This window comes from Moschus berezovskii, chromosome 4 (assembly GCF_049115385.1).
Source record: "Moschus berezovskii isolate FMDL1 chromosome 4, NW_MosBer_1.0, whole genome shotgun sequence".
Classification (NCBI taxonomy): Eukaryota; Metazoa; Chordata; class Mammalia; order Artiodactyla; family Moschidae; genus Moschus; species Moschus berezovskii.
The window spans coordinates 63,166,290-63,187,673 of record NC_142463.1 but is presented as its reverse complement, the minus strand read 5'-3'; the positions used below and the strand labels follow the sequence as shown (position 1 = coordinate 63,187,673).

At 43.1% G+C, this 21,384-nt stretch overlaps 1 protein-coding gene across 3 annotated transcripts in view; it reads left to right on the top strand.

Annotated features, from left to right (window-relative positions):
• Positions 1-5,403: 5,403 nt before the first annotated feature.
• MCOLN2 (mucolipin TRP cation channel 2) overlaps positions 5,404-21,384 on the top strand; it is a 70,502-nt gene continuing 54,521 nt past the window's right edge. Inside the window, exon 1 of one of the 3 annotated variants that reach the window (XM_055403605.2) lies at positions 5,404-5,577. In XM_055403605.2, coding sequence (XP_055259580.1) covers positions 5,501-5,577 — 77 coding nt within the window. In that variant the 5' untranslated portion in view covers positions 5,404-5,500. Of the gene's footprint in view, positions 5,578-6,484; positions 6,600-6,689; positions 6,779-21,384 lie in introns of those variants that run through there. The other 2 variants (XM_088835447.1, XM_088835448.1) reach the window with 2 other exon arrangements.

The window sequence follows — 21,384 nt, the reverse complement described above, 5'->3', positions numbered from 1 at the left end:
TCCAGTGGGAATGTAATACGGTACAGCTGCTTTGGAAGAAAATTTTGACACTTTCTTATAAAACTACTCTTACCATATAACCCAGCAATTATGCTCCTTAGTATTTATCAAAATGCGCTGAAAACTTTTTTCCATTAAAAAACCTGCACGTAGATGTGTAGAACAACTGTATTCATAATTGCCAAAACCTGGAAGCAATCAAGACGTCCTTAAGTAGGTAAATAGATAAATAAACTGTGCTACACTCAGTAATAAACTATCACTCAGTGTTGAGATAAGTCCTGAAATGACATAGAGGAAATTTAAGTGTGTATTACTAAGTGAATGAAGCCAATCTGAAAAGGCTATATACTGTGTGATTCCAATTACACAACATTCTGGAGAAGGCAAAGCTATGACGATAGTAAAAATATCAGTGGCTGCTAGAGGGTGGCAGGAGAAGAATAAATTGGCAGAATACAGAGGATTATTACAGCAGTGCCTTTATCCTTTTGGGCTGCTATGGTAGAAGACAATTTTTATGGTGGTTTATAAGCAACAGAAGTTTATTTCTCACAGTTCTGGAGGCCAGGCAGTCCACGACCAAGATGCTGACAGATTTGGTTCCCGAGCCTGCTTTCAGGTTCACAGACAGCTTTTATGGTTGGTTGTTTTTGCTGTGTCCTCATGTGTTAGAGGGGGCAAAGGAGCTCTCTGAAACCTTAGTTTATAAGGATATTGATCCCATTCATGAGAGCTCAACCATTCAGTTCAGTCGCTCAGTCGTGTCCGACTTTCTGACCCATTAGGACCTAACGTTTCCCAAAGGCTTCATCTCCACATGCCATCACATTGGGCATTAGGAATGAACGTAAGATATTAGGGGAACACAAACATTCAGTCTAGAGCAGGTAGTGAAACTATTCTGTATAAAACTAATGATGGATACACGTCATTCTACATTTGTGAAAACCCAGAGATAACACAAAAAGAGTGAATCCTAACATAAAGCATGGACTTGGGGTGAAGATGTGTCAGCGTAAGTTCACCAATGTACCACTCTGGTGTGTGATGTTGCTAGTAGGTGTGTGATGTACCTGTGACAGGGCAGGGAGTAAGTGGGATTCTCAATACTTTCTCTTCAATTTTATTATGAACCGCAAACTGCTCTGAAAAATAAAGTCTTATTTTTTTAAAATTAAGAATATTCCGTGACATAGGGACACAGCCGCCCTTTTGTTTATGTATTGTCTGTGACTGCCTTCACCTTAAAAGGGAAAAACTTACTAGTTGCCACAGAGACAGTAGCATACCCTTTAAAGCCTCAAATATTGACTGTCTGGCCCTTTACTGAAAAAGTTTTCCAACCCTTGATTCATAAGATAGCTTGCTGAAAACTGACTTTGTGGTGTAGAAAACCCGAGCTGCCTTCTTCCATCTCACTATATGTCAATTTGAAGTACGATGGACTTTCATATGATAAAACTAAAATGCTGTAGAAAATGCAGGAGAATATTTGTGACCTATGGGTAGAGAAAGAACTCTTAAGATTGTAAAACCACAAGCCATAAGGATTAATAGTTGATGTATGGCAAAAATCACCAAAATATTGTAAAAAAAAAAAATTCTAATCTTGGTTTCAGAAGATCAAAGTTCACTTCCATCCAAGGAGGAACACCATGGACAAAGTTAAAGATAGGTGAAGACTGGAAAAAAATGTCTAAAACTGGCAAGGAATTGATACCTAGAATATATACAAACTATTTGCACAACAACAAAAACTGGAAAGGCTGTGAACAGTAAATAAAAAGCACCAATCTTTCCCACTATTTTATTGTTTCTTCCACACAAGCTTCACTGAATATTGTTCTTGTCTGTCTATTCCAGAAAACTTTTACTATTAGGCTGTCTCATGTTTTCTAGACTACTTAAATCCCTTTTAACATTGTAAATGTCAGTGAAAGTTGTCTTTGTTTGTTTAAAGGTATATATATATATATTTATTTACTTTTTATTGAAGGATAATTGCTTTACAGAATTTTGCTGTTTTCTGTCAAACCTCAGCATGAATCAGCCATAGGTATACATGAAGGCAAGCTGCTAGAGAAATTCAAGAAAAAGTTTTGTACATTTAAACTTCTATGTTAGAGTACGTTATTGAGCAACAATCTTATGTTATTTATTTATTGGTCATTATAAGTTTGAATCAGGGCACAGAACTTTTTGTACTGTCATATACGGAACAGAACACAGACACTTGAAAGGAACAAAATAGCACAAAACAAAGACTATTAGCGCACAGTGAGAAATGAGCCAAGATCTCTACCATAAACAGCTCCTTTTTGACAGTGAAAAACAATGCCAATTGTGAATGAATTAACTAGTGTAGAATGGTCAAGATTTGGTGCCTCGAAACAATAATTTATATCTTCAGTTCAGTTGCTCAGTCGTGTCCGACTCTTTGCGACCCCGTGAATATTATAGCTTTCGGCCATCTGGCTCCAACAATCCTTCAGTCTCACACTCCCTGCCTCTTCTCCATCCCCAATTCCCTCAAACACTCAGTTAAAACATTTCCTAGAACCTTGCTACTTAAGGAGTGATGGGTGGACCAGCAGTATCAGCAGCATCTTCTAGTTAGAAATGCAGACCCTCAAATCCTATTCCAGATTCACTGACTCAGAGTCTGTTTATATCAATTTGCTGATATAAAAAACTGTTATCCCAGTTTACGGTCCCCTTCTAAAGGGACTGTAGTTCCTAGTGGAGTCCTAACATTTTGAAGTGAAGGGTTGTCCTTTTATAGTGGCTTTGTTTGTTTGTTTTAAATCTTTTTATTTTGTATTGGGGTATAGCCGATTAACAAGTGATAGTTTCAGGTGAACAGCGAAGGGACTCAGCCATATATATATATCCATTCTCCCCCAAACTCCCCTCCCATCCAGGCTGCCTATAGTGGCTTTTGTTTTTAATTAAAAAGACTTAAAAATTATATATATAAATATATATCTGTATAAATATAATAGTTCTTACAACATAAACTTCCTCCAACACTCTCCAGCCAAGCTACAGTCTGCCTCTTTACACCAGCGTCCACATTCTTCCCACAAGAACAGTGCTGCAACATTTGCTCTCCTTTTCTTCTAAAAAGGAACCACACCACTGCTGCACCCACCTGCAGGGACTGTGAGTACACAAACAGGATCTTCCAAGTCTGTCTATACCCAGTGGGCACCTCTAATGAAACAGGCTCTAAACTAAGGCTTTTGCCCAATGGCCTTTTGAAAGTGACTTTTAAAAGGGCATGTAAAGAAACAGTGTTGCCTGCCATTTCAGTTCTATAAGGATCAAGCCATGGACAGTGTACCTTGAGGGGAATTCAGGATGATGAAAATAGCTTTCTTTTCTGGGCTTGGATACACCTAGATAGTTAAGATACATATGTAAGGGAAAATGTCAGTGACCCCAGATTCTTCTCATACATATAAAAGCTCTAAGATCATTAACTTGTTTGTTCTTTATGATTAGCAGTGATCTTTGGATGTTCACCCACCCCAGCAAAAAATTCATGCACTTTCTGGCTCTCCCCCTACCTCCTATTGAAATGAAGCACGGTCCTAAGGAAACTCAAATATTAATAATGTAGCCATTAAGCATAGTCGGGGACCTTTAGTTCCTTCTCAAGGGCTATAGATAATATTCTGAACCATAGCCTGTGAGCTGTTTTATAGATACTGAAACTCCTTCCGGGTGGAAGAAGTTACCTACATGATGACCAGACTGTATCCATGACATAAGCTGCCACAATTCAGAGAACTGGCCTCAAAGAAGTAAAAACAAACCCACCCTGGAACTGAAGATTAACTGTATCTAAAACAATCAAGATGATGTTGTCAGACCACTGATGACCAATTTCAAGATGACTCTCAGAGTTGAGTGAACTGTTTTTGCATGTAGCCCCTTTCACTCTATCTGGAAAAGCTCTTGCCCCTGATTATGTGGGGCTGGGGGAGCTGGCCTTTGGACAGGCGTTCCCTTCCCCACCCAACACAGCATCGGAAATAAAGCAAACTTTCCACCATCCTGGCCTGTTTATTGGCTTTTGAGCTGTGAGCAACCAGACCCCACTTTTGGTCACGCTATTAGTCAGACACTACTGGGTGACTGAGCATACACATATGCCTTAGCTCTTCAGAGATATCTGATGGGCTGTTTTCTGGACTATTGTCCTCAGTAAAGTCCTCAAACAAAACTTAACTCCCAACTTTTGAGTCCTGTTCTTTTCTTTCCGTGGACAAGGGGGTCAATTACATATACTTTTATATACATTATGTATGTTCAGTCACTTCAGTTGTGTCTGACTCTGCAACCCTATGGACTGTAGTCCATCAGGCTCCTCTGTCCATGAGATTTCCTGGCAAGAATACTAGAGTAGGTTACCATTTCCTTCTCCAGGGGATCTTCCCCATCCAGGGATCAAACCTGCCTCTCTTGCACTGCAGGCAGATTCTTTACCGCTGAGCCACCGGAAAGACCCTTTATATGTGTTCAGTTCAGTTCAGTCGCTCAGTCGTGTCCGACTCTCTGCGACCCCATGAATCACAGCACGCCAGGCCTCCCTGTCCATCACCAACTCCCGGAGTTCACTCAAACTCATGTCCATAGAGTTAGTGATGCCATCCAGCCATCTCATTCTCTGTCGTCCCCTTCTCCTCCTGCCCCCAACCTTTCCCAGCATTAGAGTCTTTTCCAGTGAGTCAACTCGTCGCATGAGGTGGCCAAAGTATTGCAATTTCAGCTTTAGCATCAGTCCCTCCAATGAACACCCAGGATTGATCTCCTTTAAAATGGACTGGTTGGATCTCCTTGCAGTACAATCTATCTGGAGATGCATATTGGCAGAATATTCTTTGACCAAGTTAAACCCAAAGACCTTTTAAACAGTTACTAATTCGAACAGCCTGGACCTCTCGGACTTTGCCGCTCCTGTGGCAACCAATAGGAATAGGGCCCCTTGGAAAAGAAGCTATTGGCCGGTTGGGACTTCCAAGTCAACATAACCCTCAGCTGAAAGTGGCATTTGGGTAAGTGACCGTGACCCTCCTTTCTAAGATTCATGTCACTTTTCCAACAAGCGTCCTCCTTAGAAGCTCTGGGAGGGTAGAGCAACAGTGGCTGCAGACCAGCACGTGGTCTTATGTAGGGGTCCTCAGTGCTCAGCCCTGGGCTTGGCATTCAGTTGAAAGTGTCCCGTGTCTTGAATGCATCAAAATACAAATGACTTCTAAAATGGTCAAAGGATGGATGTCAGAATCAAAAGAATGCAGAAATCAAGGAAGGGTTGAGTCAGGCGCCCCGGAGGGCAGGGAGTGCGCAGCTCGGCCGCCCGGGGGCGGTGCGGAGGGCGCGGCGGCTGCCCAGCGTTCCACCGCCCGCGCCGCTTTTGAAGGCGCTTCTCCTCCGCACTACCGGCCGGCAGCCACTCAGGAGGCCGCCTTCTCCCGCCGCTCGGGGCAGCACCATGGCTCGCGACGTGGAGACGCTGGACCTGCCGGCGTGGAGCAGGGCCTCAGGTCCGTCCCAGGGGCCCCAGTGCAGGTCAGTACCCTGGGGGCGATCGCCGCGGCGGACCCCCTCCATCCTGCGGTCGCTCTTCGGGGGGTCCACAACCACCCCCTCCCCGGGCTGCTCTCCTCCTGGGGTCTCCTGGCGCGCGCACCTCTGCTTTCTCTCTCACCTCCCGAGCCTCGCGCCCGGGGGCTCGGAGAGGCCGGCTCGCGCGGAAAAAGTGCTCCAGGACACCAAGCGGAGACGCTCTCCGGGCGTGCTCCAGCCGAGAGCTTGGAGACCAGGCGGAGGTGGGGACTCGCGGCGGGGCCGGACGCCTGGCCGCGCGCCCCTCTCCCCGAGGCCTGCGCCCACCTGCCTGGTGACCCAGCCGCCGGCGCCGCCCGCGCGACCCCGCCACTCGGTGTGTCTGCTCTCCCACCCGGGTCCGCGCGCACGGGGCGTCTGGTGGAACAGTAAGAGAGAGGGGCTAAGAGAGAGGAGGCGGCCCCCTAGGAGGGGTCTGGCTTCAGGGGAGGCGGTCCCGCAGAGCCGAAATGCGTGCAGTGAACTGTTCCGCCTACACCAAACCCCGAGAGCGGTGCAAAGTTTTGAAGGCGCAGGCATGGGCGGGCAGCCGTGTCCTTTTCCCCAGGCCAGGAAGCCAAAGGAAAGATCAGGTGTTTTCAGGTTAAGCGTCAGATAAGGCGCCTGAGCTGTGTCTTTCCAGATACTGGACTCTGAAGAAATCCTCATCAAGTAGATGACTTTCCCGTTCTAGACTAGAGCTTTCTTACTGCCTTGCTTAAAGTGACTGCTTGCAGTTAGTTAAACCAGGCTGGGCTTTGCCTTCCGGAACAAACAGGCCTTTTCCTCAGGTGGGAGGGTTATAGTGTGGTTAACCCCAGTTCCTCTGCCTGTATGAAAAGGCGTACAGTTCAGACCCGTGGCTCTGCCAGGGGGCCCCACCTTCTTGGTCAGAGCTCCAACCACCCAGCCGTGCAGCTGAGCCTGGGAGGTGCGGACAAACAGGCCTTTGCTCCCCTTTTAATGATCGCAAAACAAATACAGTGGTAGGTTGTCAAATTTTCTTAAAATAGTGCGGAGACATTCCTGACTGTCCTGCGTGGCGCTCTCCATATTATTACAAATGAACTTAATGTTAGCAAGGAAAGCCAGAATTCGTGGGGAGGATTTACTTCATCTCTGGTCGCTGTCCAGATAAGTATTTACCTAATTCCAAGTAACTCTGGTATGTATTTTTTTAGACTTTGACAGACCAATTTTGAAGTAGATGACAAAATTTTGGTGCAGCTTTTCTTGACAACTTGATACCTGTGAATGTCACATCGAAATAACTGAGTATCACGTAATTTATGGGGCTTCCGAGGTGGTACTAGTGGTTAAGAACAGGCCTGCCAATGCAGAAAATGGTAGGTTTGCTCCCTGGGTTGGGAGGATCCCCTGGAGGAGGGCATGGCAACCCACTCCAGTATTCTTGAGAAGAATTCCCATGGACAGAGGAGTCTGGTGGGCTACAGTCCACAGGTTCACAAACAGTTGGACACAACTAAAGCAACTTTGCATGCACACATGTAATTTATAAACTGTCTTTCTTAATGTTGAGTGTTTATTTTTAATAAAGCAGGTGGATAGAAATTAAACACTGCTTCCATCCACCATAGCCCTAAAATCCCTGTTGTAAACATAGGGAGCAAGTTGATCCTGGGTTTTTTTACTATCTTTTGCTTGGGCTGATGAACAGACTTGTGCTTATGATGGGTATGTTGTGTATAATCTTTAATTCTTAAGTTCACTTTAGTTTTTTCTTAGCATATTTCCTTCAGGAATTAAATGGTTTTCTCATGTCCAGTGAGTATCTTCAGAAACTCCCACTCTTAGAGAACACACACGTGGGTGTGCACATAAATAGGTTTTGAAGGGATTCTCAAAATATGCATATGTCTTGAAATATGCATATGTCCGGTTGTGCAGTCCCAGTGGCACAGAGCATTTTGTTTCATCTCAAACAGAATGGAAGGTGCAGTCAGTAAGAAAGAGGCAGGAAAGGTTGTCCATGGGTGTTAGGATGCAAATTCTGATGTGTTATGTTGAGGGGATTAATTGTATGGTTCTTGCAGAGGTGGGGTGTGAACTTCACACGTCAGAAGTGTGTGTCCACAGAGATGCTCATCATCTCTAACCACATAGCACAAGTTTGGGGGAACCTGGTGTCTCCTTCTGATTGAGGTTTTAGCTCATCTTCCTCTTCATACTTTAAGAGAAGTTAAACTCCCATTACCGTGAACTCTCGTTTCTACTTTAGTATTGTGCTCATTCGCCCAGTCATGTCCGATTCTTTGTCACCCTTTGGACTGTGGCCTGCCAGGCTCCTCTGTCCATGGGATTTTTCAGGCAAGAATACTGGAGTGGGTTGCCATTTTATCCTTGGGGGGATCTTCTCACTCCAGGGATTGAACCCGAGTCTTCTGCATCTCCTGCATTGCATGTGGATTCTTTACCTGCTGAGCCATTGGGGAAGCCCACTTTAGTAAACCTGCCATAAATCAGGCCCTGTGGTTTGGATCCTTTAAAAACAGGCACATTTCCCACACATCTCCTGACCATTTTCATGCAGAGGCCATCATAATAGTGCAAATTTCTCCTGCACATAAAAGCTGGTAAATCCTGATGAAGTGTTTGAGGAGGCCACATGCTCCTCCTTTTCTCCCAAGGAGGGACATATCAAAAATGTTTTTAACAGTTAAGATGATACATGTGAAATGTCTTAATGAAGCAAGTAGGAAGAATGGGGAGACAAGTAATGTACAAAGTGGCAGAGAATACAGAACTGAAAGTCAGGGGTGATCATATATGTCAGCTAATCTCTTTGACTAGGTCTCTATCCGTGAAGTGAAACCTAGAATAAGATAATTCTTGAAACTTAATGGAAAAACAGGTTGGTTCTTGTGGCTACAATTTTTCTAGTGGCCAAAGAAAACCCTTTGGGCTCTGAAAGTTAAAAGTGGAATCTTCTTTGAGACTGGGCTGTTCTCTTTAGCTGAGGCTTGGAGTCCAAGCCCCGTGTGTCTGTTCCTAAGAATGAGATCACCTCAGTGAGTTTTCACATCATGTGTTCTGAGCTTCATAGAGAAAAGTAATTTTATTTCCAGACTTCATTTTCTTTATCAAACTGGAGTATTCTTCTCAGTACCAAATGTGTAAAGCCTTGTTTTGGTTTGTTTACCTATTTGTTTGCTTTGGCAGTCATCCAGGGTTTTTCCTTCCCACTTTCCCTGGCTTGCCTGCAGCTGAGTTTTACTCTGTTCTGAGCTTGGGCCCCACCACCTTTTCCCTGTGTGAGGAGAGCTTTGCGGATATGTTGCCCATAGATATTTATTCCCCCTCAGCTGGGAAGACTGCTTCCTTTTTTCTCCTTTGAAGCTTGTGTTTTGTTATCTCCCCTTGAATACATCTAGTGATTTTAGCCTAAAACATTTATCAGATAAGAGTTAGTGACTAGTGAGGCTAAAGACTCTGGAAAATTGTCCTTGGTATAATCCCAGAAGACCCACAGTTTAAAGGGTGGGCTTAAAAAAAAATCCTATCACCTATAGCAACTAGAGGGAGTTGCTAGAGATAGCGTGAATCTAGGGTCTCCTCAACTGACACTGAGGTGGGCTTGTCCAAAGATAAGGTAAACTCATCCCATTTTTTGAGGAAAAATGATAAATTATAACTTTGTTGTTGTTGCTGTTTAGTCGTTATGTCCGACTCTTTGTGACCCCATGGGCTGTAGCCCAACAGATTCCTCTGTCCACAGGACTTCCCAGGCAAGAATACTAGAGTAGCTTGCCATTTCCTTCTCCAGGGGATCTTCCCAGCCCAGGGATCAAACCTATGCCTCCTGCATTGGCAGGTGGATTCTTTACTTCTGAGCCACCAAGGAAGCCCAATTATAACTTTAGCTATAACTTTATTACTTCTTTTAATGTTCCTTCTCCTTAGGGAGAGTCATGAGCATGACCCTGTTATATCAAGCACTTACTGAAAATATTAGAGAAAGCAAAATGTAGGCAACAGTGTAATTGCAGTCATCTTTTCCAACTTTCACTGCATTTGGAATCCTGTGGTGGCTCAGATGGTAAAACATCTACCTGCAGTGTGGGAGACCCCGGTTCGATCCCTGGATTGGGAAGATCCCCTGGAGAAGGAAATGGCAACCCACTCCAGGACTCTTGCCTGGAAAATTCCATGGACTGAGGAGCCTGGTAGGCTACAGTCCATGGGGACACAAAGAGTCTGACATGACTGAGCAACTTCACTTTCACTTTCATTGCTTAGAAATGGAGTTTTGCTTTGCTTTTCTCTCTGACATGGAGAGCTGATTCTTCAGGCTGTGTTTTCAGAGAACATGTTCAGAACGAGCACTTTGAAAATGCCAAGCCCTAGTTCTGCTTTCCTGCTGACCTGAGGCAGCAAAGTGATGATGGTAGATGATTTTATGGGAACTTGGTGGCACAGTTGTCTTTAGGGAAATTCCTGAAAGTTGTAACGTGCTCATCTTTTATGGGTGACTCTACAGGAAAACGAAAAGCCCCAGTCTTTTTTCCGGGTATTTCTCAGAATTAGGATGACCATGTCATTTTTGTTTTGAGTGCTGTGCTGAGAAGGTAACTACAGTTTCTTTCTTTGGCTTTTTTTTTTTTTTTAAAACTTACTTTAATTGGGGTCCAACTACCTTAGAGCCTGAGCTATCTGGACATCTTTCTCTTTTTCTCTCTTCTGAGGTTAGCAAATCTTGAGAAAATAAGTTCATTATAGGAACTAGAGTGAACAAACAAACAAACAAACCCATGTGGAAGTTTGGGATTGGGCTAAAATCTTCCATCTGCCGGATTTCCTAGGACATTCACCCTAGGGTCAGCATGATCATTGCTGTAGAAACCCTGAATTTTAGTCTGCATTTACTTCCCCTGATTCTCCTCCTCCTATCCACTGCTCATAAACTAAGGGCAGGGAAATATTGGATTATCTGATATGTATTATTAGACTCTGTGAAATAGCTTATTTTAACTCAGAATGATAACTCGAGAATTCATGTTAATCACCCCAAATCAAGAAAATATGGAAAACCTGAAGAAAATTAAGATTACCTATGATACTACTTCACAGAGATTACTAAATTTTTTCTGGTTTACATACTTTTAGAGTTTTTAAAAGTCTCCATATAGCAATAAATGTCCACATTTTTGGAAAAATGAGATCTCAACATGTTTATTGTGTAACTTTGAAGAAATGTAACAGTATGTTGAAAACATCTTTAAGTCAATACAGAGTTACAAAGAGGTTTGCAGTGACCATTTTTTGTAACCATGTTTTTGACCAGTTATTTACACACTTGTAATATAAATTCATAGAGTTTTAATTCCAAGATCACAGAAACTCTTCTGATCTCATTCTCTTCTACTGCCAAGTGTCCTTCTTTACATTTCCTTGCAATAGATGGTTTGTGTGTGTGTGTTATTGATAAATAAAATTGAAGATAGATTTTAACCACTGTGACTGTTAGTAAGTTTGTTGTTAAATGACCATTGGCCTGTTCCAATCCTTTATATGTAACAGGATAAATGTTGAGTTGACTTTCCCTTATTAATAATTTGGAGCTCTCTACAGGTAATGGATAGTAAGCTTTTCCTGTTTAAATATAATGTAGACATTTTCCCCCCTAGTCTTTTTAATTTCTTAAAGTCATAACTTTTTGTGTTAAGATCTGTCAGTTATTTTCACTGGCTACTAAACTTTCTCATATTTAGGCATGTTAAATTATATTTTAAAAAATTTTATCTTATGCTTCTGTCAACTTTATTTTTAAATGTGGAATGGGTGAATTTAACTCAGATGACCATTATATCTACTACTGTGGGTAGGAATCCCTTAGAAGAAATGGAGTAGCCATCATGGTCAACAAAAGAGTCTGAAATGCAGTACTTGCATGCAATCTTAAAAACAACAGAATGATTTCTGTTCGTTTCCAAGGCAAACCATTCAATATTACAGTAATCCAGGTCTATGCCCCAACCAGTAATGCTGAAGAAGCCGAAGTTGAACGGTTCTGTGAAGACCTACAAGACCTTTTAGAACTAACACCCAAAAAAGATGTCCTTTTCATTATAGGGGACTGGAATGCAAAAGTAGGAAGTCAAGAAACACCTGGAGTAACAGGCAAATTTGGCCTTGGAGCACGGAATGAAGCAGGGCAAAGGCTAATAGAGTTTTGCCAAGAGAACGCACTGGTCATAGCAAACACCCTCTTCCAACAACACAAGAGAAGACTCTACACATGGACATCACCAGATGGTCAACACCGAAATCAGATTGATTATATTCTTTGCAGCCAAAGATGGAGAAGCTGTATACAGTTAGCAAAAACAAGACCAGGAGCTGACTGTGGCTCAGATCATGAACTCCTTATTGCCAAATTCGGACTTAAATTGAAGAAAGTAGGGAAAACCACTAGACCATTCAGATATGACCTAAATCAAATCCCTTATGCTTATACAGTGGAAGTAAGAAATAGATTTAAGGGACTAGATCTGATAGATAGAGTTCCTGATGAACTCTGGACGGAGGTTCGTGACATTGTACAGGAGACAGGGACAAAGACCATCCCCATGGAAAAGAAATGCAAAAAAGCAAAGTGGCTGTCTGAGGAGGCCTTACAAATAGCTGTGAAAAGAAGAGAAGTGAAAAGCAAAGGAGAAGAGGAAAGATATAAGCATCTGAATGCAGAGTTCCAAAGAATAGCAAGGAGAGATAAGAAAGCCTTCCTCAGCGATCAATGCAAAGAAATAGAGGAAAACAACAGAATAGGAAAAACAAGAGATCCTTTCAAGAAAATTAGAGATTCCAAGGGAACATTTCATGCAAAGATGGGCTCGATAAAGGACAGAAATGGTATGGGCCTAACAGAAGTAGAAGATATTAAGAAGAGGTGGCAAGAATACACAGAAGAACTGTACAAAAAAGATCTTCATGAAGAAGATAATCACGATGGCATGATCACTCACCTGGAGCCAGACATCTTGGAATGTGAAGTCAAGTGGGCCTTAGAGAGCATCACTACGAACAAAGCTAGTGGAGGTGATGGAATTCCAGTTGAGCTATTTCAAATCCTGAAAGATGATGCTGTGAAAGTGCTGCACTCAATATGCCAGCAAATTTGGAAAACTCAGCAGTGGCCACAGGACTGGAAAAGGTCAGTCTTCATTCCAATCCCAAAGAAAGACAATGCCAAAGAATGCTCAAACTACTGCACAATTGCACTCATCTCTCACGCTTAAAGTCATGCTCAAAATTCTCCAAGCCAGGCTTCAGCAGTATGTGAACCGTGAACTTCCAGATGTTCAAGCAGGTTTTAGAAAAGGCAGAGGCACCAGAGATCAAATTGCCAACATCCGCTGGATCATGGAGAAAGCAAGAGAGTTCCAGAAAAACATCTGTTTCTGCTTCATTGACTATGCCAAAGCTTTTGACTGTGTGGATCACAATAAACTGTGGAACACTCTGAAAGAGATTGGAATACCAGACCACCTGACCTGCCTCTTGAGGAACTTGTATGCATGTCAGGAAGCAACAGTTAGAACTGTACATGGAACAACAGACTGGTTCCAAATAGGAAAGGAGTACGTCAAGGTTGTATATTGTCACCCTGCTTATTTAACTTATATGCAGAGTACATCATCAGGAAGCCTGGGCTGGAAGAAGCACAAGCTGGAATCAAGATTGCCAGGAGAAATATCAATAACCTCAGATATGGAGATGACACCACCCTTATGGCAGAAAGTGAAGAGGAACTCAAAGGCCTCTTGATGAAAGTGAAAGAGGAGAGTGTAAAGGTTGGCTTGGAAGCTCAACATTCAGAAAACGAATATCATGGCATCTGGTCCCATCACTTCATGGCAAATAGATGGGGAAACAGCGGAAACGGTGTCAGACTTTATTTTTCTGGGCTCCAAAATCACTGCAGATGCTGATTGCAGCCATGAAATTAAAAGACGCTTACTCCTTGGAAGGAAAGTTTTGACCAACCTAGATAGCATATTAAAAAGCAGAGACATTACTTTGCCAACCAAGGTCCGCCTAGTCAAGGCTATGGTTTTTCCCATGGTCATGTATGGATGTGAGAGTTGGACTGTGAAGAAAGCTGAGCGCCAAAGAATTGATGCTTTTGAACTGTGGTGTTGGAGAAGTCTCTTGAGAGTCCCTTGGACTGCAAGGAGATCCAACCAGTCCATTCTAGAGGAGATCAATCCTGGGTGTTCATTGGAAGGACTGATGCTAAAGCTGAAACTCCAATACTTTGGCCACTTCATGCAACGAGCTGACTCACTGGAAAAGACTCTGATGCTGGGAGGGATTGCGGGCAGGAGGAGAAGGGGATGACAGAGAATGAGATGGCTGGATGGCATCACTGACTCGATGGACATGAGTTTGAGTGAACTGTGGGAGTTGGTGATGGACAGGGAGGCCTGGCGTGCTGTGATTCATGGGGTCGCAAAGAGTCGGACAGAACTGAGCGACTGAACTGAACTGAAGTTTTATTTTTGCATTTGGTTTGATGGACGACTCTAACTTTCTCTCTCCCCAGTGGATCACAAGTTTTCATGACAATTCATTGAATAATTCATTCTTTGGACAGACTTCAGGAATATTAATTGAAAAAAATAGGTTTTTTATCAGCAAACCAAGCAACTAAACTACCTATAACCCTCTTGGCATATTTTCAGCATATTTTAAATTTAATTTAATTTTTAAAAATTTTTAAAATTCTAATTGGAGGCTAATTACTTTACAATATTGTATTGGTTTTGCCATACATTGACATGAATCTGCCCCGGGTGTACATGTGTTCCCTATCTTGAACCCCCCTCCCACCTTCCTCCCCATACCATCCCTCTGGGTCATCCCAGTGCACCAGCCCTGAGCATCCTGTATCATGCATCGAACCTGGACTGGCGATTCCTTTCACATATGATAATATACATGTCTCAATGCCATTCTCCCAAATCATCCCACCCTCGCCCTCTCCCACAGAGTCCAAAAGACTGTTCTATACATCTGTGTCTGTTTTGCTGTCTCATATACAGCGTTATCGTTACCATCTTTCTAAATCCCATGTATATGCGTTAGTATACTGTATTGGTGTTTTTCTTTCTGGCTTACTTCACTCTGTATAATAGGCTCCAGTTTCATCCACCTCATTAGAACTGACTCAAATGTATTCTTTTCAATTGCTGAGTAATACTCCATTGTGTATATGTACCAAGGCTTTCTTATCCATTCGTCCGCAGATGGACATCTAGGTTGCTTCCATGTCCTGGCTATTATAAACAGTGCTGCGATGAACATTGGAGTACATGTGTCTCTTTCAATTCTGGTTTCCTCGGTGTGTATGGCCAGCAGTGGGATTGCTGGGTCATATGGCAGTTCTATTTCCCGTTTTTAAAGGAATCTCCACACTGTTCTCCATAGTGGCTGTACTAGTTTGCATTCCCACCAACAGTGTAAGAGGGTTCCCTTTTCTCCACACCCTCTCCAGCATTTATTGCATGTAGACTTTGGGATAGCAGCCATTCTGACTGGCGTGAAACGGTACCTCATTGTGGTTTTAATTTGCATTTCTCTGATTATGAGTGATGTTGAGCATCTTTTCATGTGTTTGTTAGCCATCTGTGTGTCTTCTTTGGAGAAATGTCTGTTTAGTTCTTTGGCCCATTTATTGATTGGGTCATTTATTTTTCTGGAATTGAGCTGCAGGAGTTGCTTGTATATTTTTGAGATTAATTCTTTGTCAGTTGCTTCATTTGCTATTATTTTCTCCCATTCTGAAGCCTGTCTTAAAAATATGGAACGCTTCACGAATTTGCCTGTCTTATTTTAGATTTTCTATTATATTATTTATTTTATGTGTTGTTATTTTATTATTGTTATTATTATTTGATCTTAATGGGTGCTGGCCAAGGAAAAGTTCACGCAATTAGGATTGTTATCTTTTTTCACTGACTCATTTCTTTTTTCCAAAAAATGTTCACTGAGCATCTATCATGTGTTACACAGTCTGCTGTGGGCTGGGTATATGGTCATAAGCAAGACTGGGTCTTCATGAAGTTGTCTTGTAGGGAAGACCAAAACGAAGATTTCAAAGTCAGTTATGAAGGAAATTAAGTGATGAGAGAGGCTGTGCAGAAGTCCTATTTTAACAAAGTGATCAAGGAGCCCACTCCGAAGAGGTGTCGCTTGAGCTAAGAAGTGAAGGTGAGAAGGATCTGGATGTGTGGCGTGTTGCAGGGATGGCAGTAGGGTAGGTGAAGTGGCAAGTGCGCATGCCCAGAGCCGGGAGGGAGGTGTAGTGGGTGGTGAGGAAGGGGAAGAGAGGGTGTGGGAAGAAATGGGCAGGGAACTTTTAGGCCATGGCAAGAGGGCTGGATTTTAGTCTGAGAGCAGGGGGAAGCCATTACAGGGTGGAGGAGTGATATCTGCCTTACACTTTTAGACTTACTCCTCTGGCTGCTATGTGGAAAAGTGGGAAACTGGCATAGTTTTCTGGTGAGGGATGATGATGCTGGGACCAGGGAGTCTACAGTGGGTATAGAGAGAAGGGAGCCACTCCACGTTGTATTTTGAAGGAAGACTTGCTCAAGTAGGTGTGAGGGTTGAAGAAGAGGAAAAATCAAAGCGTGACTCTGGAGCAAAAGTTCATGTACTTTGCTGCATGTTAGAATCGCCTGGAAAGCTTATCAAAATCTCCATACCCAGTTTTACCTGTGGGTGTGCTAAGTTGCTTCATTCGTGTCCGACTCTTTGCGACCCTATGTACTGTAACCCGCTAGGCTCCTCTGTGGATGGGATTCTCCCGGCAAGAATACTGGAGTGAGTTGCCATACCCTCCTCCAGGGGATGTTCCCGACCCAGGGATTGTACCTGCATCTCATAAGTCTCCTGCACTGGCAGGTGGGTTCTTTACCACTAGCTCCACCTGGCTTATACCTGGTCGCCAATTAAACCAGAATGTCTTGGCACTGAAACCTTTAAAAAATCCCCAGATGATGACGGTGCAGCCAATGTGGAGGACCACTGACAGAATGAGGGTTTGCAGCTGAAACATCTGGATGGATGGATGTAATCATGGTATTGAGCACGTGTGCGGAGATGAGGGTGGAGGGTTGGTGCGAGGAACCTATTAGTCATGTGGGTGGAGTTTCGAGGAAGAGATTGGCTAAGGGAGCCTGTTTGGGAGAGACATTTGCTGGAGATGTGAATGTGAAAATCCACATCATGTAGATAATATTTAAAGCCACAGGACTCCATGAACTTTTCTGGAAGAGAGGATAGAAGAGCCCTGGACTATGTGTCCTGAGGCACTCTGGCATCTGGAAGTCAGAAGGAAGAGAAGCCAGTACAGGAGACTCAGAGAAGCTCAGTAACGGAGGGAGAAAACTAGGGCAGTGGGGTGTCCTAGAAGTGGAGAGATGAGATTGTTCCATGTGGTCAGCTGGATTAAGTGCTGCTGAGCCACCAAACTGAGGTCTGAGAAGTGGCCATGGAATCAGCAGCAGGAGATGGTTCCCTCTGAGCGGGTTCAGAATGGAAACCCAGTGTTTGCTCTAGAGAATCTGAAGCGCAAAAGTACCTTGACAACATTAAATGCTGGGTTCATTCCATCACATGTCTTTATTTGTTTTTCCCTTCTCATGTCAATAACATGACCATTTAGAAGTCTCCTACATTTATCACATACGGTGCTGTGGTCTGCCAAACTGTCACACTTTTAAATAAGAGAAATTATGTTGGAAACATTAGTTTATTTGAATATGCCATTTTCCCCCTTCATTCCTGACCGTCTTATAGGCCATTGCTCTTTAAGAAATACTAATTCAGGGATCAAGAAGGAACACTGGACAGGGATTCTTTGGGATTCTTGGATCTGATTCTTATTCTAAATTGGATTTTTATAGCTGGAGGCCAACTGCAACCCTTGGGCATGTTAGTTGCCTCATTTAGCTTAGTGGTAAATAATCTGCCTGCAGTGCAGGAGATCCGGGTTCTATTCCTGGTTTGGGAAGATCCCCTGGAGAAGGAAAAGGCAACCCACTCCAGTATTCTTGCCTGGAAAATCTCATGGACAGAGGAGCCTGGTGGGCTGCAGTCCATGGGGTTGCAAAGTGTCGGCCACGACTGAGCGACTAACTAATCTCTAAGGTAAGGAGTTCAAACTGGGTGCATTACTGGGGGAGCTTTTTAAAAGCCCCAGTGCCCAGGCTGCATCCACACCAATCAGGCCAGAATCTCTGAGGGGAGAAATGGGGTGTCAGTACTTCTGAGGTGCCCCAGGTGACTTGGTGTGAAAACAATAATCTAGCTCTAATACTGAATTATTCTGTCCTCGGTATACATGCATTCATGCCCTCAAAATCAGAAAGAGGGGAGAAAAGAAGAGATAGTGGATGGCAACAAACAGTGTTTGTCCTGGGGGATCTCAGACTTTCTCACAAAGGAAGGGATTGAAGGCTGCTCTCCACAAAAATGAGGGGGTAAAGAAGGAGTGGAGATGGAAGCCAGGAACTGTGGAATCCATTTGGGAAGGAGGCAAAGAGAATTTCCAAACTGATGGCCCCTGAAAAGGAATTAGAAAGCAACCCATGTAGCTAGAGGGGTTCCCTGGTGGCTCAGACGGTAAAGACATTGCCTGCAATGAAGGACACCTGGGTTTAATTCCTTGGTTTGGGAGATCCCCTGGAGAAGGGAATGGCAACCCATTCCAGTATTCTTACCTGGAGAATCCCATGAACAGAGGAGCCTGGTGGGCCCCAGTCCATGGCATTGCAAAGAGTCAGACACAACTGAGCAACTAAAACACATGTAGTTGAAATAGGAGAATGAGGGCTACAGGAATGATATCTCTGGGGGAGAAGAGAATTGACAGGATGCCCAGCTTGGTTGACTGTACTGAAAAGGAGCTGGCAGATTCATCAGAATTTGATGCTAAAGCCCTGGTTGGTATGTGGAAAACTAAGCAAATGAGGAAAAGGCAATTAACTCCAGAAGGAAAATTTTGTGAGAATGTGAAATCACAGTGTTGTGATGGCTCAAATCTAAAGAGTATTTTCATATTCACTTCATAAGTTCTGAATGTTAATTTATCCAAAATTTTTATTAAAACGTTGTTGGGAAGATGAGTGGGGAGGTAAACTGTGTATGTTGCCTGGTGGGGGGCAGCTATAAGAGCTACATCCTTATTTCCCTCAGTAAGATATAAATTGATAATATCCCAAAGAGAAAAAAATTATGGAATAATATTATTTAGCAATATTAAAGTAAATAGAAACAACAAAACCCCAAATAAAAGTGGTTGTCCCTAAGGGGCAGAACCAGGAATGTGGTTCATTGTAGTCCATTTAAAATTATGTACACAATTAAGTTGAGGGGGGAAATGACAGTGGGACCAGATCCTGGAGAGCTACCCAGGTGTTGGTTCCTGGAAGGCATCCTGGTAGTACTCTTCACTGTGATGAGGATGCAGGAAGAAGGATAGATCTGGGGAATGAGCTACAGAGATGTCAGTTCCTAGAAGGCTGCTGCTGCTGCTAAGTCGCTTCAGTTGTGTCCAACTCTGTGCGATCCCATAGACGGCAGCCCACCAGGCTCCCCCGTCCCTGGGATTCTCCAGGCAAGAACACTGGAGTGGGTTGCCATTTCCTTCTCCAAAGCATAAAAGTGAAAAGTGAAAGTGAAGTTGCTCAGTCGTGTCCAACTCTTAGTGACCCCATGGACTGTAGCCTACCAGGCTCTTCCATCCATGGGATTTTCCAAGCAAGAGTACTGGAGTGGGATGCCATTGCCTTCTCCGTCCTGGAAGGCAGCCTGGTAGTATTGTTCACTGTGATGAGGATGCAGGAAGGATAGATTTGGGAACTGGTTTACCCTGCTTCCCCTGCCCTATCCTCTGTGACTAGAGGTACTAGTTGTGAATTAGCAAAAACATTCTTCTCGTACTGCTGCATGATGCATGATATCTATATAGATATGATAAGAGAAGGGTTACCTGTCAGTGTTATTTTCCATTTATTTGTTGGAGCCAGAGGAATAAACATCAATTTCTCTCAACATCAGCCTGAATAACAAAAGAGCAACCACATCTCAGTGGGGCTGCAGTTCTGAAACACTCGAGAAGTCTTCCCAAATATTTTTGATAACTTATCCCTATCAGTTAAAAGAACATCTACTCTCTCTGAATGGATATTTACTTATATATTATGTGTAAAATTTTTGAGTCCCTTGGACTGCATGGAGATCCAACCAGTCAATCCTAAAGGAAATCAGTTCTGAATATTCATGGAAAGGACTGATGTTGAAGCTGAAACTCCAATACTTTGGCCAGCTGATGTGAAGAACTGACTCATTTGAAAAGACCCTGATGCTGGGAAAGATCAAAGGTGGGAGGAGAAGGGGACGACAGAGGATGAGATGGTTGATGATATCACTGACTCAATGGACGTGAGTTTGAATAAGCTCCAGGAGTTGGTAATGAACAGGGAAGCCTGGAGTGCTGCAGTCCATGGGGTCGCAAAGAGTTGGACACTACTGAGCGACTCAACTAAACTGAACTGAAAACCATATATAAGACAGGTAAAACGAGCATTTTAAGGGATGCGACTGATGAGGGTGTTAAAAAGAATTGCTAAGTGCAGTGACTTCGTGGTATGATTATCATTCACAAAATCATTATATAATGTCTTAGGGTACAATATATACGCTTAGGGCCAGATTCATCACATAACAATAGTAGATTTTATTAGCATTTTAAATACTGTCTTGATAAATCTATTTATTTCCCAACTTCTTTTCAGATCAGATTTTCATTTCATCTTTTTTTTTAAACTCATGGCCAACAAATGTTGTGTTAGGGAAATGTTAGCTCTCCCATTTTCTTGATGTAAATTTAGATTTACATTAGTTTTACAAGGAGTCTGATGTTTTACAAGAATCTTTATTCCCTTGCTCATTTTATGAGGATTAACTGAAGTGGATAATATACTCCAACAAATGCTTAAGTGGGCTCATAAAAACCCTAAGTGGTGGGAATGTGCTGCAACCAAGTTAGGGCGCCACCGGCTCTGGGAACCAGCACTCTCCCCCCATATTGCCTCGTGTACTTAAGTGAAATGCATGCATCTAACTTTCTGACCATGTGAGGGTATCTTAGGCGTATAATTCATGCACTGAAACTTGTAAATCTTAACTTCTCTTTGCTTGGTTAATACAGTTAGAAGCCCTAGCCCTGTCTTCTCTACTATTATCCCAGTGGACAGTCTTGCATACCTGCCTTGTGTGTCTGCACCCCACTTTGGAGGTCACTGCAGTAGAAAGCAAGCTTTCATACCTCTTTTTGAGTAGGGTAAGGGCCTTACAAGCTGAAAAGAAGTAGCAGTCTGAGTCGGTTAGCATATTTACTGAGCAAATTGTGCTCGTGGGAACAAGGTACCATCACTGAAACTGATCTGTGCATTTTTCCATGGCAAAGGTCAAAACCTTCACAGGTTCCTTGAGGGTTTACGATCCTAGCAAGGTTAAGAACTGCTGATAATTTGTTCTGTTTTGTTATTTTTCAAAACTTCAAGTTTCCATCAACTGTTTTGGCTGTTGATTTGCTAAAGTTGGAATTGCCCTTGGTCATATGATTGCCTTAAAATATGGTCACATGCATGCCCTATGTTTAAAACCCTTCACCTACTGGAGAACTAGGGAAAATCCATAAATTGAGAAGAACAGGGCAAGAAAGAACCTTCAGAAATGTAG